The sequence below is a fragment of the Bubalus kerabau genome, chromosome 4 (assembly GCF_029407905.1).
Source record: "Bubalus kerabau isolate K-KA32 ecotype Philippines breed swamp buffalo chromosome 4, PCC_UOA_SB_1v2, whole genome shotgun sequence".
In the NCBI taxonomy this organism is placed as follows: domain Eukaryota; kingdom Metazoa; phylum Chordata; class Mammalia; order Artiodactyla; family Bovidae; genus Bubalus; species Bubalus kerabau.
In genome coordinates this window covers 14366644-14381810 of record NC_073627.1, presented here as the reverse complement: position 1 = coordinate 14381810, position 15167 = coordinate 14366644, and the positions used below count along the sequence as shown (strand labels likewise).

Below are 15167 nucleotides of genomic sequence, written 5' to 3'. Positions count from 1 at the left end.
CTGGAGCACAGGCTCCCTAGGAACCTGCCAAACTGGACTGAGAAAGCTGCCAGGCACAGCTCCAATGGGCACTTGCCAATCCAGTCCTGGGATGGGCGCAGGGGAAGAGGACAAGAGGGGCCCCCTCTGAGCAGAAACTCCACAAGGCACCAATTCCAGGGTCAATTAGGAGAAATTAGGAGCGCTGTGAAGCAGGAGTCTCTGGGCTCCCCTGCCAGCTTGCACTTTCGGTGAGTGTAAACTCATCAGCGATTGCTTGGGCGTGCCCAAGACGTCAGGGAAATTCAGCCTTCCCCGAGATCAAAGGTCCTGAGTGAACCACACGAGTTTCTGTGGATGGACGAGTTTCTGTGGATGGATGTGGCCACCAGTCCCTGCAGCTGTGATCTGTCCTTCAACCCAAGCACCATTTATTAAAAAATCCCACCTCAGAAAGCCTGGCATCCTGACCACCCACCTCCACTCCATCCCCCCACATTTCAGAGCCCTTGGGGGTCCCGTGGTAGGGCCTGCCCAGGCCCTCAGCTACAAGCAGACTTGCAGCACCCTTGCCCTGAAGGTTGGCCACAGAGGCCTCTATCCAGTGGGGTCACTGGTCTCTTCAACACCCTCCCCAGACAGGCACAAGCTCCAGGATGTGACCCCTTCACCAGATAGGGTCTTTCCTTTTCTGAGTAACAGGGGTCACCCTGGAGTAAGATGTGTGGTGCCCCCTCAGCCTCCTGGAGAACTGGATGGGAGTCTGTGAAGGATCGCCCACACCGGGACACCATGCTTCGAGTGTCACATGTTACACGAGGGCCAGGCTTAACATTCACCAGCACTCCTGCGCACCCTCACTGGCTGGTACTCTGCATTAAAACCTCTGCTGAGATGAACACTGCAACGGTGTCTGCTTGCAGCTGAAAGAGCCTCCGTTCCCAAGTCAAGGGCCTGCACAGAACCCTGCTCTCTGGCTCATCTGTGCCCACAGGGCTCAGGACTCTTCACACTATGTCTCTCCAAGTTGGCAATGAGGTCTTGTGACTCTGATGCTCTCACCTATGGGGTGGCGAGAAGCTTCTGCCCCAAGCAGAGGACGTTATGAGTGGTGGCCACCCACCTCTGTGCCCAGTGCCTCTGCTGACCCTTCAGCCCTCAGTCCTGATTCTCTCTTTGGCTGGGCTGAGCCAAAGACAGTCCCCAGAGAAATGAGGGGCCCAGGTTCCTGCAACCTTCATCGCTTTCAGCCACAAAGGTTAAACTGAAAACAGAGGCCTGCCGAGATGATTTCACTCTGAAATGGGAATGACCCTTTGAAGCCAGGTCCCCCGAGGTTGGGGCATGCCAGCTTCTGGCAGAGGCGGTGCGACAGGCGCAGAGCTGGGCCTGCCTGGGCCCTGGCACAAGACCTCGGCTGAGAGGGACGCCGCCACGACTGTGAATTAGACAGCTCCCATCTAGAGGCTCACCGTGCTGTGACTGCTGAGGGAAACAGTGAGCAAAATACACCCTGCGCTTTCATTCTAGTTACAGAAGCAGCTTCCAAAAAGCTGAGGAGCAGAGCAAGAAAGCAGTAGGCAGAGCCCTCCCCGAAGCTGTATTAACAGCAAACAATCTCACCTTTGTAGACCAACAGGAGAGTGGGGAACACACATGAGGGCAGGATCAGGGGACAAAGGCACGGGCAGCCTGGTCTCCGCAGCCAGGCCTCAGGCCGCAGACACCCACCACAGCCTCTCCAGGAGCCTACTGCCCTCCTGCCCCTCCCGGGGTGGACATGGCCAGGAGAAGTCAGACACTTTTACGACTTCCTAGGAAGCAGTGTATCTCCCTGAGCAAGGATCAGAATCCCCAGGCTGCTCTGCAGGCCTTCCCTTCACATGAGGGTCAAGATTGAGAGATACAGCCTGGCCACGCGACCTGAGTAGTAAGCGAGCCTGAGAACCCTCTCCTGACCCTCGAGCGGCCCCCGTCCCCTGCGGCTTTCCCCCAGGCGCAGCTGGTGCTCAGACCATGGGGAAGCCCATTGCACTGGCCAGAGGAGGAGACAGAGCTGCCCTGTGGATACATTTTGAGGCCTGAGGGTCTCCCACTCTTGTCAGGGCACCTCCTTGGTGGAAGGCAGCTTCCAGGACTGGAGATCATGTTAAAATCCATCTCTGAGTAAAAGTGGTCAGGTCAGTGTTACAACCGTGACCAACCCAGCGCTCAGCTCCTCCTCCAGCCTGACACAGAACCAACAACCAGAAGTGGACAGCTGAATTCCCTTTTCACGTCAGAGGGACTCACTTCAGTCTGACAGGAGACAAGGAGAAAATTAACATCACTATACTAGGGACACATCTCTTTCGAATTTTCCCGGGCACAGACGTTGGATCTTAAAAGTGGGGCCCACGCCCATGTGGCTGGCACAGCCCGCTGCCCTCAATGCTCTGCCCAGGAAGCCATGGAAAAGGTATTTTTCTGACGTCATGAGGCTGTGCTGGTTTTCACTGCACAGGAGCAGACAGTGAAGCAGGCAAGCCAATGCTGTCACTAGTCCAAAGTGACTGGAGGACCATTCAACAGGCTTTACCTTGAGATTGCCGCGACGAAAGGCTTCAACTCCTGAGGCTCGTAGGCACGTGCGAAGGCCCAGCACACGTAGCAGGCGGCGTCCCGGACATTGGAGCCCACGCTGCAGGCGCCCCGCTTCTCCTCGTACGTCAGCGCCCTCAGGATCACGGGGACAACTGCACACAGGGGAGAGAGGCTGTGAGGCGGCCCTGAAGCAGCGCTCCTGGCTCCACAGACACTGCGTCCGCTGTACCACCACCCCACCTGCACCTTGGCCCCGCAGAGCCTGGTGCGAGCAACACACACCGCGGTCCCACCCCAAGTCACTCGGAAACTCACGACCTGCTCAGGAAGTCACTCACGAGTCCACCACCTCGACTCAGGTGAGAATGTTTCTGAAAAGTTGCCCCCAAACTCCTAGAGGATGGCACAGACATGCCCGTCGGCCACACCCAAGGGACGCTACCAGGTCCTAGAAGACGCAAAGGGACACAGGGGCCACCAGGAGCGAGGGAAGGCGCTGGCACATCAGGGCAGTGAGAGGAGGGTGGGCAACGTCACCCAGGACACTGTCCAGTGAGCAAAGGACACCTGACCCAGAGGCCACCTCCCCCAGAGTCTTGTTGTCAAGGGGACCACGAACAATACACGGGTTTCTAATTCTGGCCAAAAGCAGTCACCAGCTGGGGAGTGAGCGTGGACACCGCTACACAGGTGTGCTAACTCTGCTCAGAGGGCATCTGTGACCTCGCTGAGCTTTAGGGCTGAGAACTAGGATGACAAAGGAAGGCAAGCCCAGGGTCATTCTGCGCTAACTTCAGGAATAACCCAGATATGTTGAACTACGTAAATCATCTGTGATATTTAAAATAATCTGAAGTACATACAGATATTCTTTCTGGTTCCATTTTAAAATGTCTCACTGAGTTTCTAATACTGCATATGTGGTTTTTTATACAAAGAGACAAGTGAGTTTAAGAACCCTGGGGAGAACACTGTACTGTTTAAGGCAGCTGAAGTGGTACGGTATTTGCCTATTATCACATTCATGTATTTCATGTATATGGGAAGGGTTTGTCTATTAGAGACACGTAAATTACTTTAAAAGAAAATAAACTATATAACACTCACACACAGTTTTATGCTGGCGTGCTGCCGTCCACGGGGTCACAAGGAGTTGGACTCCGTGACTAAACAACAACAAAGGGGGTTTAAAAGTAAAAGAAGTAAGCTCGAGTGCCCAAACTACTGAGCCCACGCTACGAAGCCCTCCTGCTGCAGCTCCTGGAGACCGTGCGCCCAGAGCCCATGCTCTGCAACAGAAGCCCACGCACCACAGCCAGAGAGCAGCCCTCGCTCACGGCAACTTGAGAGAGGCCAAGCACTGCAACCGAGTCCCAGAGCAGCCAGAAAAGCTTTTAAAATAAAAATAAAATAGAAAGCCAGCATGGAACTATACTCAGTATTTTATCATATCCTTTAGGGGGAAAAAAACCTGAAAAACATATGTGTGTGTGTGTGTATATACGAAAAACTAAACCACTGTGCTATACATCTGAAACTAACATGATATTGTAAGTCAATCATACTTCAATAAAATAAAATACAAAGCATGTATAAATGCCAAACCAAACCAGAGGACACTACCACAGCTATTTCAGATAAAGTAGTTAAATCTAATTAGCCATTTTAAAAATTATTATCTCAACTTGAACTAAAGCTGTAATGCTTAAAATTGGCCTTCATTTGTCTTACCTGGGGAAGTTCTACTTTACCTGGAATTACTCCTAGTTTTCTAGTTTTGTTCATACTCTCTGTGCTAAGAGGGTAGCCTAGTCACGGCCCAACGCATGTCAAAACTAACAGGCTGTGGCACCTTGACGGGGCGCATGGTATAAACTCAGCGTCACTGCCTCGCCACATTCTCTAAAATCACCACTTTACCCAGCTGCCCAGACACTTCTGGGGAAGACTGTTCAGCAACTCTTAGCCTGAGGGGAATCTGGATGCTAACTGCTGAGTCCCAATTTATCGGTCCACTGGACAAAATCAATTTCCAAACAGACAGCTATGAGTGACAGCGGTCAGTACCGTCCACATGCACTTCAGGTGGACGTCACATCCAACCACTACCCTGAGACAGGCTCAGGGACCCCCGGGAGAAGCCCACCTCCACAAGGACACAGCCTCACCCTTGACCAGCGGGCCCCCAGGCCCCTGAGCGGGTGGGGGCGCCGGACACCGGGGTCAGAGTGAGATGGGTCCTAAGGTCAACCAGTCACAAAGAAAAGGACACCCACTGTGACCTGTGCCCACTAACAGAGGTCTGCCTCAGCACAGTAAGAGACCTCACATGGCTGACCGGCATTTGTTGATGGGAAAATCGACACACTCGGAGGTCCGAACACAGGGCTATCTGGCCCACTTCTCTGCCTCAAGGAATGGAAGGAGGCCAGCTGTGAGACGGCAGTGGGAGCCGTATGCTGCACTCAGGCTCAGCCCTACTTGAGAGGAAAAAAGCAGTACAAAGCATGGGCTCTGAGTTCTGTGTAGCAAGGTGGCCCCCACAAACCCCAACTTTGGTCCCTGGCACCCACATGTGCCCATGTGATGTGCTCGGGTAGCTACTGGCCCTCAAGACACAAAGGCTCTGACTGCTCTGCATCCGCCCAGCTAGGTCAGAGAAGCAGAGACCTGAGCCCGCCTGGGCCTCAGGGCCTCACTGCCAGCCCTGCCCACCCATGCGACCAGGCTGCTGCAGCTCTCCTGGTGGATCCTACCCCAGTTCTCAGCACGGGCAGTTTCAAATTCTTTCTCTCGAAAGCTCCGGTGACCTCTCTATTACACCTGCCACAAACACCAGTGGCTGAGGCCCAAGTACAGGTGAAGAAGCGCTCAGTTCAGTTCAGTTGCTCAGTCATGTCCGACTCTTTGAGACCCCACAGACTGCAGCACGCCAGGCTTCCCTGTCCAACACCAACTCCCGGAGCTTACTCAAACTCATGTCCATCGAGTTCGGTGATGCCATCCAACCACCTCATCCTCTGTCGTCTCCACCTCCTCCTGCCTTCAATCTTTCCCTGCATCAGGGTCTTTTCCACTGAGTCAGCTCTTCACATCAGGTGGCCAAAGTATTGGAGCTTCATCATCAGTCCTTCCAATGAATATTCAGGGTCGGTTTCTTTTAGGATGGGCTGGAAGAAGTGCTGCCAGCAATAAACGCAGGCCTCGCTGCTGGACTGGGGTCTGAGAGGGGACTACACGCCACCGAGAGCAGCGCCAGGACGCTTGCCTCGCGGTCACTGAAAAGGGATTTGATTTGCCTAACGTGAAACCGCTCAGGAGGATTTGCCTAACGTGACACCGCTCAGGAGGAGAGAGAGAGGTGACGGGTTTCTTCAACAAGAAAATTGGAAAATGAGGCTCTCGGCTTCAAGTCATGCCCCAGGCGGGTAGAAGGATGGGGTCGGGACTGCTGCTGCTGCTGCTGGGCAGGGCCTGTGGCTGCCCCCGACCTCTCGGCCCTTCATCACCAGGCTCTTCTGTGCAGAAGGATGAGCTGGGCTTCCAGTTCAGATATCCGGGACGGGAAGACAAGAGACAGATCAGCCCCGGTCCACGCAGGGTACGGAGCAATTACTGAGCCTTGGGGTGGTACATGAAGGAGACACAGTCTTTGCCCTAAACTTTTATAAGAAGCCATTATCAGAGGAAAAAATTCAAAAACTAACAGCTCTTTCCAGATTCAACAGGTTTAAAATAAGGAAACTCTTCAATCACACTGAACAAAAAACCTTTCTCACGGTTCCAATTACACACTGCAAATACATGTCAAATATATAAGGTTCCCCAGAGGGCTTCCTTTTGGCAACCCAGAGTCCAGCAATGTAATTTAAATACCCTTCTCTCTAGACAGCATGTCATTTGTCTAACACCAACTGCCTAAGGACAAAGCAGCCTCTAGGTGAGAGAAACGAGTTAACCCTCAGAACACCAAGTCCCCACTGCAGGGCTTTACAGATGCACATCCAGGGGTCGGGAGGAACTCAGACGTTCTCTGCAGCATCTTTAAAAAATAAAAAAATCACCACACAGCCAGCTCAGAAGTTATGAGTTTTGATAAGTAATGAATTATCCTAATTAAAGCAGTCCATGGTATCGCAAAGAGTCGGACACAACTGAGCAACTGAACAACATACTTCTTCAAAATCAAACTCAGCACGTGAGGAATATCACCGCGTGGGCCCAAGTCTCCCAGAGTCACTGAGCCATGTCCCGAGATGCACTTGAGTATCTACCAGGACGCACTGTGCCACATCTCCCAAGTAGTACTAGAACGACATCTCCCAGACGCATTTGGCTGAGTCTCCCGAGATGCCCCTGAGCCTCGGCACATGATGGAACCGCCTATGCAGCCAGGAGCCTGCCTGCCCAGTCTGAGCCCAGGAAAGCACCAGCTTCCCGGGAGCAGGTGTGGCCAGCACCACTGAACTTCTATTTCAGCCACCAGTACAAACAGCCATCATACCTTCCTAAAGAATGCAGTCCAACTTGCTCGGAAAAAAACATGCTGAATTTGCTGGGGGAAAGGAAATGATGGACAGAAAATCTGGTTCCACAGACATTTAGGTTTTAGTTCCCACAGGACATCTGAAAAAACTATCCCAAAGGCTGACCTGTGGGCAGCACTGCGAGCCACAGCACCAACCACTCTGCACTCGGGGGCAAGTGCAGACTTGGGCACCGGCGTTTCCTGGAGCGTGAGGGATGCCCCCCCTACAGACCCTGGGAGTCCTCAGCCAGGGCTCGCCTCCACAGGTACGATGGAGCGGGATCCTGGGGCATCCTGTGTTGCTGGGGTGGGCACCTGGCCCGCACACCACCGCTTTCCCCTCTCCCCCAGGTGCTCCCAGCACACGCACCCTGCCACGGGGGAGCACCCATGAAGCCCTCTGCCTCCCTTTCCGCAGGAAAGTCACGTGGCCACGCTGGTCCAAGGGCCCTCCCATGTGTCCTCCCTGTGAACAAGACCCCCCCCTCCACTGCCCATGGTGCTGAGGCTGGGAGGCAAGGCTCAGCTGTCCAGAGGCCAGAAACGGACATTCCCTTTACCAGGTGCCGTAAAAACACGAGAGGCCCTGATGTGAAGCATGCAGTCCAGGATTTCCTGGGATGCATGTTTAGCTACAGATAAAGGCTCTCCTCAAAAGAGAAACACAATGGCAAGACAGCAGGAAGTTACTATTTTAGGGCAGGAGCCCATAGTCTTGGGGCAGGACCTTGTGAAATGCGTAACACAATCGCAAAGCAAGACTGGGGCAAACGAGAAGCACCTACTCTTCCATCTGACGGCACCCTGGCTCCTCGGTGTGCAGGGCAGCTCCTGCCCAGAGGAAGAGATTAGCAAATATTCCTACATAAAGCATCTCAAACCTCAGTGGATCAATACACTCAATAAAGTTTTAAAGCGAATAACAAACAAGGTAAGTGTGGTACGATGGATAAAGACGTGATGGCGATTACATGTAAAAAACTCACATACGTATATCATGGGAATATTCCAACCTAAAAAGGGGAGAAACAGCAGACGGGGAAACTTGGGGAAAAAACAGGAATGTAAAAGGTAAGGGACAAGAGAGCCGTTTCCGAAGATCACACGAGCAGAACCTGACTTTCAACAAAACCTCCAGACCTGTGCGTTGATGCAGTAGGCCGTGTGGCTGTGACCCACCCACAGGGCACCTGTCCAGAGGGCAGAGTGCGGGAACCGCTGTGTTCAAGCCACTCACCATGGACGCAGGAGGCATGGGTAGCAAGGTGACAAGGGCAGTGCAGGCAGACGGCCCTGACCCTGTGTGCCTGGGCCTCCTGGGGTGCGTCCCCAGCCTGTCACAGAGGCTGCACTGAGGCCACCACGGTTCCTAAGGGCAGAAATAAACCCTGCCATGACGGGACGGGGGTGTTGTTCAAATACAACAGAGCCACTCAATGCAACTCATGCTGCTACCCAAAGAATATTTAATGACAGGAGGACACTCAGAACCTCAAGCAGGGTGCGTGCCATCAGTGGCTCACGTGCTGATATTGGTGACAATCAGCACTCACTATGGGCCAGGCCTTTGTCTGATTGACCCTGGAGGTAGGGGAACCGAGGTACGGAGAGACGGCCCAGCCCCTGGACTGCAAAGCCAGCCCAAGCATCACGCTGAGAGCCCCAGGTGCTCACGGCCCCCACCTGCTACAACCTCAACAGTGCGACCTCCAGGCAGCGAGACTCCAGGTTTCCTTAGCTGCTGCTTCATGTCACTGTCCCAAATGTCCGCAATGATCACTCACGATCTTCATAATTATTAACAAAGGCAATACCACACTTTAAAACGTGGTTTCACCCTTTCCACTATTCAGAGGACACCACTTAGCCACTAGGCCAAGAGCAGGTGAAGGACCCTGGGACCAGGATAACTGCTCCTTGGGGTCCACCAGCTAGCGTGGGTCCCAGGAGTCTGACACTTCAGACAGGATCACAGCGGGGTCCTTCTCAACATCAAACACATATGCTCCATTTATTAACAGGAACCATTCCTGTGTGGAACACGGATCAGAGAAGAGGACAAATCAAAGAAGAGTAAACACTATAACGATCTGAGAGCTTGCTTCAGCAGCACATATACTAAACCTGGGACGATACAGAGAAGATTACCACGGTGTCACTTGTATCTAAATCTAAATACGACATAATCTAAAATAGAACACAAATGAACCTACTGTCAAAACAGAAACGGTCCCACAGACACAGAGAAACAGACTTGTGGTTGCGAGGGAGAGGGGCTGAGGGAAGAAGGGGTGGGAGGCTGGGGTTAGCAGGTATGAGCTGTTACATACAGAACGGATACACACGATCCTGCTGTGCAGCACAGAGAACTATACAGTCGATATCCTATGATAAACCATAATGGAAAGAATATTTTTAAAAATTAACACCACATCGTAAATCAACTATACTTCAATAAAAATAAATAAGAACGACCAAAAACAAAAAAAGATCTGACATCAGCCAAGGCCACAGGGAAGATAAGTCCTCCCATAGCGGTAACCCACCACACACACAGGGGTCCTCCTCCAGCCCACAGCAGTCCCCCTACCCAAGCGGTAGCCCCAGCCCAGAGTGGTACCCCTACCTCACCACTGGGGTGGCCATGGCACAATACCAATGAAGCCGAGTAACTGAGAACCTTTGAGCCCTGGCTTCCTCGTCACCTGTGCTACCAGAACATCCACCCAGGTGACATCGGGTACCTCTTTCCTCCCCTCCAGCTCCCTGGGCTCCCAAGAGGGCTCAGGAAGGTGCTGACTGAGAAAGCAAGTACCCAGTATAGGAGATGCCCCTGTGACTACCATGGTAAGTTTCCACCAGGCTGGACGGGCAGGTGCTCTTTCCACGGGAACTCCTGGTTAGACTGCTTATACTAAACCTCTGGTGTCCACCTGGTACAGAAACAAACCGTTCCAAACCAGAGGGCTCCAAGTCGCTCTGCGTGTAACCTTGGACTCTGCGCTCAGCCACGTTCCATGACCTGCCACGATGGAACACGACTCCAAAAATAGGTTTCACATGATTCCAGGTCTTCAAAACTTAATCAAGATTTCAATCAAGAGTGCTTTTCTTTAAAAATTTAGTTTTTTTAAATGTCACTTTTTGGACTACACTGTAAAATAACCTAAATGTGTATGTTTCCTATTTTAAGAGACAATTACATGTCTTTAAAAAAAAAAAAAATCAATTAAAATACACTGACGTACTAAGGTATCAATAGAATGTAAACAAAAGCACCTCCTCTCTTCAGTGCAGTAAGCATCCGAGGGGATAGTGGTGGCTGGTTCTAGAATCTGATTCCCCCAGGGTGCTGCCGCAGAGGCCCTGCCCCAGGACGAACTCCGGGGTGTTAAGATCTTTAACTTGCCATGACTGGGGACAGGGGCTGACCAGTGTGGCCTGGCAGCTGACCTCCCAGGTCTGTGCCCACGTCGCCACCACACCTTGCCCCCTGGATGGCTAACGTGTGGCCATCCCCAGGGGTGGCATGACAGGTCTGCACACCATGAGACAACCCAGTGCTGGCTGGCCCTTCTGACTGTGGTGGGGCCAGCTTTGAGTAAACAGATTATCTCCACGGTACCAGCTCTCTGGCGCAGGGGAAACGAGCTGCTGATCCTGCTGAATGAAACACGACTTCCACAGGATATGAAGACGACACTGAACACGAGGCGAGTACGAGAGACAGCAACTGAGCCTTCGGGGGGATGAAGGGCCTCCAAGGAGGAAATGGAAATCGTGCGGTTCCCAAAGTCCCTACCACCAGGCCCAAAAAAAAACAGGATGACGTGCACCCTTTTTGCTGCCACCATCCACACAAATGATAAACAACAAGGCAAAGTGACAAGGCTTCCCTGAAGCCACTCTTCTGGGGCCAGCCGTTTCTGAGCAGGCCAGAACAGGAGCCAACAGCTGGACCTCTGTCAGGAAGCACCCACAGGGCTGTGTGCCACACGTGGGGGCTCAAAGAATTACTGAAGAAGGGCAGGAAGCGTGCCTGCCGCGGAAGGTGGGCAAAGATGGCTGGACGACAGCTGTGAGGGCGACGTCCCAGTAAGACGTCAGCACAGGACACAGCGGGTTTTACATTCTGAGGACAAACTGCACTCTCCACGAAATCAAGATGCCGGGTCCTTTCAGAGAGGCCCGGGAGAGCAAATGAAGTTATAAGGCATGCGGACGGTTCCTCCTTTTCTACTCACTTTCTCCAAGAAATGAGCCTATGAAGAAGACCCCACGAGAAGAGGAAGGAGACCGTGTAGCATTTACTTCACTTAAGACGCATCTAAGAAACAACTCGCGGGGAGCTTCCAGCATCGAGAATCGGGATGTGTACATGGCAGACACATTTCTCCATTTAAACCCGATGGGGCTATGTTACATGTCAGTTCACTGAACTGCCCCTGAAGGTGAATCAGCATTTCAAAGGCTTGAGGACCACACCTCCGGGTGAATGCAGGTCCCCCCACTTAACCCCTCCTCCCCTCAAGTCGGTTCAGGCATGCATCGAGGGTGCCAGCATGTGGAGCCCAGCCTCCTAGCAGCCTCCCTGCCCACACTATGTAGAGCATGCGCTGCACACAGTAGGCACAAAACGGAGGGAACCTAAGTGTTTCTCTCATTCCTTCTCCAACAACACACATCCTTTGAAATTTTTTAAACTGCTTAAGCCATTCCTCCTGGAAATATTTCCCTAATGTTTGCCACAAACATAATCTTCTTTATAACTGAAGGATAACAGACACCTTTATACCCCTCTTGAAATACACTTACCATGACAATCTTTCAGCCTCTCCAAATTTTATGTATATCAATGACAGTCTAAAGCTTTGGAGGAAAACCTCTTCCCTACTCCCACCCCCCGACCTGTTGCCTAGCCTAAAGTAACTGTGACCATGAGTCTGATCGGTGAATAAGGCCAGTGCCTGGACGCTTTGTGGACAATACAAGTGTAGGGACAGGCAGAACTGCAGTTTGGTTCTCTCACCACAGGCCCCTGGACTACTGGAAAGTCACAGCAAGAGATTAAGGTCCAATCCTCGCGTCTCCCAACACATTAACGAGCCTCCCCAAAGAAGGAGCACGAGAAAGCAAGGAGCTACTTTACATCCAAGTGACCGGCCGCCACATCCCAGTCATACCACCAAGGAGAAGAGCCTTCCCCAGCTGGTCACAACCCACATGCCCCACAGCACATGGCAAAACTGCCTGCTGAGGAGGGTCTCCAGCCTGGGGTGGCCACCTGGACGTTTAGAAACCTCCGCAGGTGACTGATTCCATGGCCACTGTGGGAACTGACTGCTTTAACTCTTAGCTGGGAAACAAAGTTTCTAAACTGAAACATCACTCCACTATGCTAAAATTCAAATACAACTGTTTGCTTAGAAATTAACCCTCAGAGACAAAATAGCCTTCTACTGACAGACTGAGTCCCTTTTTTCACCACTGAAAACCCAAAATTTCAGACAGTTTCTCTAAGATCAAAACACCCTACACCTCCTCTAAGTCCCCGCAGCCCCCCATCCCTGATCTGCGAGGGGGAAGCGCACCCCAGGAGGAGGGAGCAGGCGGCCCTCACACCTCGTCCCCGCTGGCCCCGACGCGGGCCACCCGCCCTGCAGGGCCTGCGGCCAGCACTCCCGCTGAGTCAGGGCCGTGCGCGAGCAGCTGTCACTCTGTCAGCGGCGAAGACAAGCAGCACAGTGCCCGGAGCAAGGCCACTGAGCAGGGCTCTCTCCTCGCCCGGCTGCGGCTTATTAAATTCGAGCTAGAGGACGCCAAACGGTACCCAGGGGAAGCTGTCACCGGGAAAACACAGGCACAAAACCATTTCACCGGTGCCGCCCACACCTGGTCCAGGTGCCCACTGTGCACGCCTGGGGCCAGGACCTGGGGACAAGCAACACACTCTCCCGACACCCCAGAACTGAGGTGAGATGTGAACCCCCAGGGGGAGGTCCCATCCTTGGCAGACAAAAGCGTTCCCCTGCTTTGGCAGTAGCAGCAGAGCCAGAGTGTCTCCTGGTTCTCAGTTGTCACAGGGGGTGCTGGCTCCCCAAAGGGCCTGCCTGGCCTCAGTCTACAGAACTTTCTTTTCAGGTCACCTAAGTTATGGCTCTTGTCAAATTAAACTCTTGTGATCTCTGAATAACCCTCCTCGGGGAAAGACAACAAAGGCTCTTTCCATCTCTCTGCCCCTGCCTAGGACACAGCACAGGGGCCCAGTGCCTGCCCACCCAGTCCCTTTGCCAAAGGCCACGCATGAGAGGGGGCGGGGCAGAGGAGGGGGGCGTGGCGCTGCCGCTGGCGCAGGAGACGCCCACGGCTGCTGGCAGAGTGGCCCAAGCACAACAACTTGAAAGCAGCAAAAACAAGCATTCAGGAGAATTAAAGGCTTCACCAGGAAGTCAGGGACCAGTTCTGCCACTGACTCACAGCCCTGGATTCCTGGCCACAGTGCCCAGACTGCCACTGGCCCCAAGCGTGTCCAGGGCACAAATTTCAGGACTGGCAGGATTGGAGGACCATGCTGCCAGAGATCCGCCTTCACTGAGCTGAGGGTCACTGAACTGGAGGCCTGGCCCAGGGTCAGACGGCCAGAAGGAAGGAGGATAAATGTCAGACGATGGGTCACTCGTGTCTGATTGATGACACGTCTGCACCTGGCTGAGGGTAAGTTCTCTGAAGAGTTTTCTTCTCTCATCTAACCACCTGGGTCACCGGCTTGGAGAGCTGGGACAGGGGAGTGTGGATGGCAGACTTTCAACCACAGGCCAAGCGTCTCACACAGCCACACTGCCTGGCCTGCCCCAGTGACCTCCCATGTTGACCTCCAAGGGTGAAGGCAGACCCTCGGGCATGGTGGTGCCCGCCCAGCAAGGGGCTGTCCCACCAGGGAGGGGCAGAACTTGGCCCCATCCTCCCTTTGCCCAGATAACGGCGGGTATCCCCACCAAGGGCCCCTCCTCAAGACACAGCCCAAGCAGAGCTCTGCCCTCACTTCTTGGGCCCCCTAGCACTCCTCTGCTGCCCACCATACCCCCTGAAGATCTGGACCCACCCCAGAGCTACGCTTCGACTCTCACGGCACCCAAGGTGCAGCAGCACCAGGCCTGCCGGGCGAGAAATCAGGCCTGAGCATCTTCCCCTGGTGTGACCACTGGGCTGCTCCCCAGGGCACTCCTGCGGGCTCCCTTCCCAAAGCCTGGGACCAGTTTGGGGCCAGGGACAGGCCCACACTGGCATGAAGAACAGAGAGGCAGCCCCGTGGCTTTCACAGTGGGAGCCAGGCAGGGAAGCACATGGAGCCGTCCAGCCCCAAAGAGGCTCCTATGGGAGCAACAACTGTTGTGTGCCGGGCAGCCTCGCCCACAGGGGCAGCGAGCACAGGGCCACACGGAAAGGGCACAGTAACCTCACCCCAAGCACATTAAACCAACCTCACCGTGTCCTCATCCTGGGGCCATGGTGCCCTTCCAGACACGTCACCTGCTAACAGGCTACTTCCATAAGCAAACCTGAAACTCAAGTGAAATGAACCCACCAGCTGTCTTCCTGGGTAACAACTAGCTCCCCAATCGAGTCAGCCAACCTGCATTGGACTTCAAACACCAAACAGGCTTGCTGCTAGCAGAAGCAGGTGACAAAATTAAGGACAGATAGAAATAAATTAGTGGACAAAGGGTTTTTCCTGGTAGCAAAATTTCTCATTAAAAGATTCAGAACAAGATTTTCCATTAAAATAGCATAAATATTATCAAAGCGTCTAAAATAATAAACTATGGACAGACATGACTTTCTGAGCACACCGCATATAACTGACACACAACTAAATCACTTTATGATCACAAATGTCACAATCTTGGTTTTGAACCAAGCTATGAATTTCAACTCTTAAAAATAACACACAGTAATATGATACAAGATGTTTTGTAATTTGCATGGCTCCATACTTGTGTCAAGTATAAATTCTAAACACATACCACTCAGGCATGCTTAATACTTCCTTCAAACTATGAATTCTTTCATAATTTCA

At 52.9% G+C, this 15167-nt stretch overlaps 1 protein-coding gene across 3 annotated transcripts in view; it reads right to left on the bottom strand.

Moving 5' to 3' along the window:
• TBCD (tubulin folding cofactor D) overlaps positions 1–15167 on the bottom strand; it is a 146200-nt gene that overhangs the window by 60599 nt on the left and 70434 nt on the right. For all 3 annotated transcript variants that reach the window (XM_055575473.1, XM_055575475.1, XM_055575474.1), the window contains exon 14: positions 2558–2714. In XM_055575473.1, the coding sequence (XP_055431448.1) occupies positions 2558–2714 (157 nt within the window). The remainder of the gene's footprint in view (positions 1–2557; positions 2715–15167) is intronic.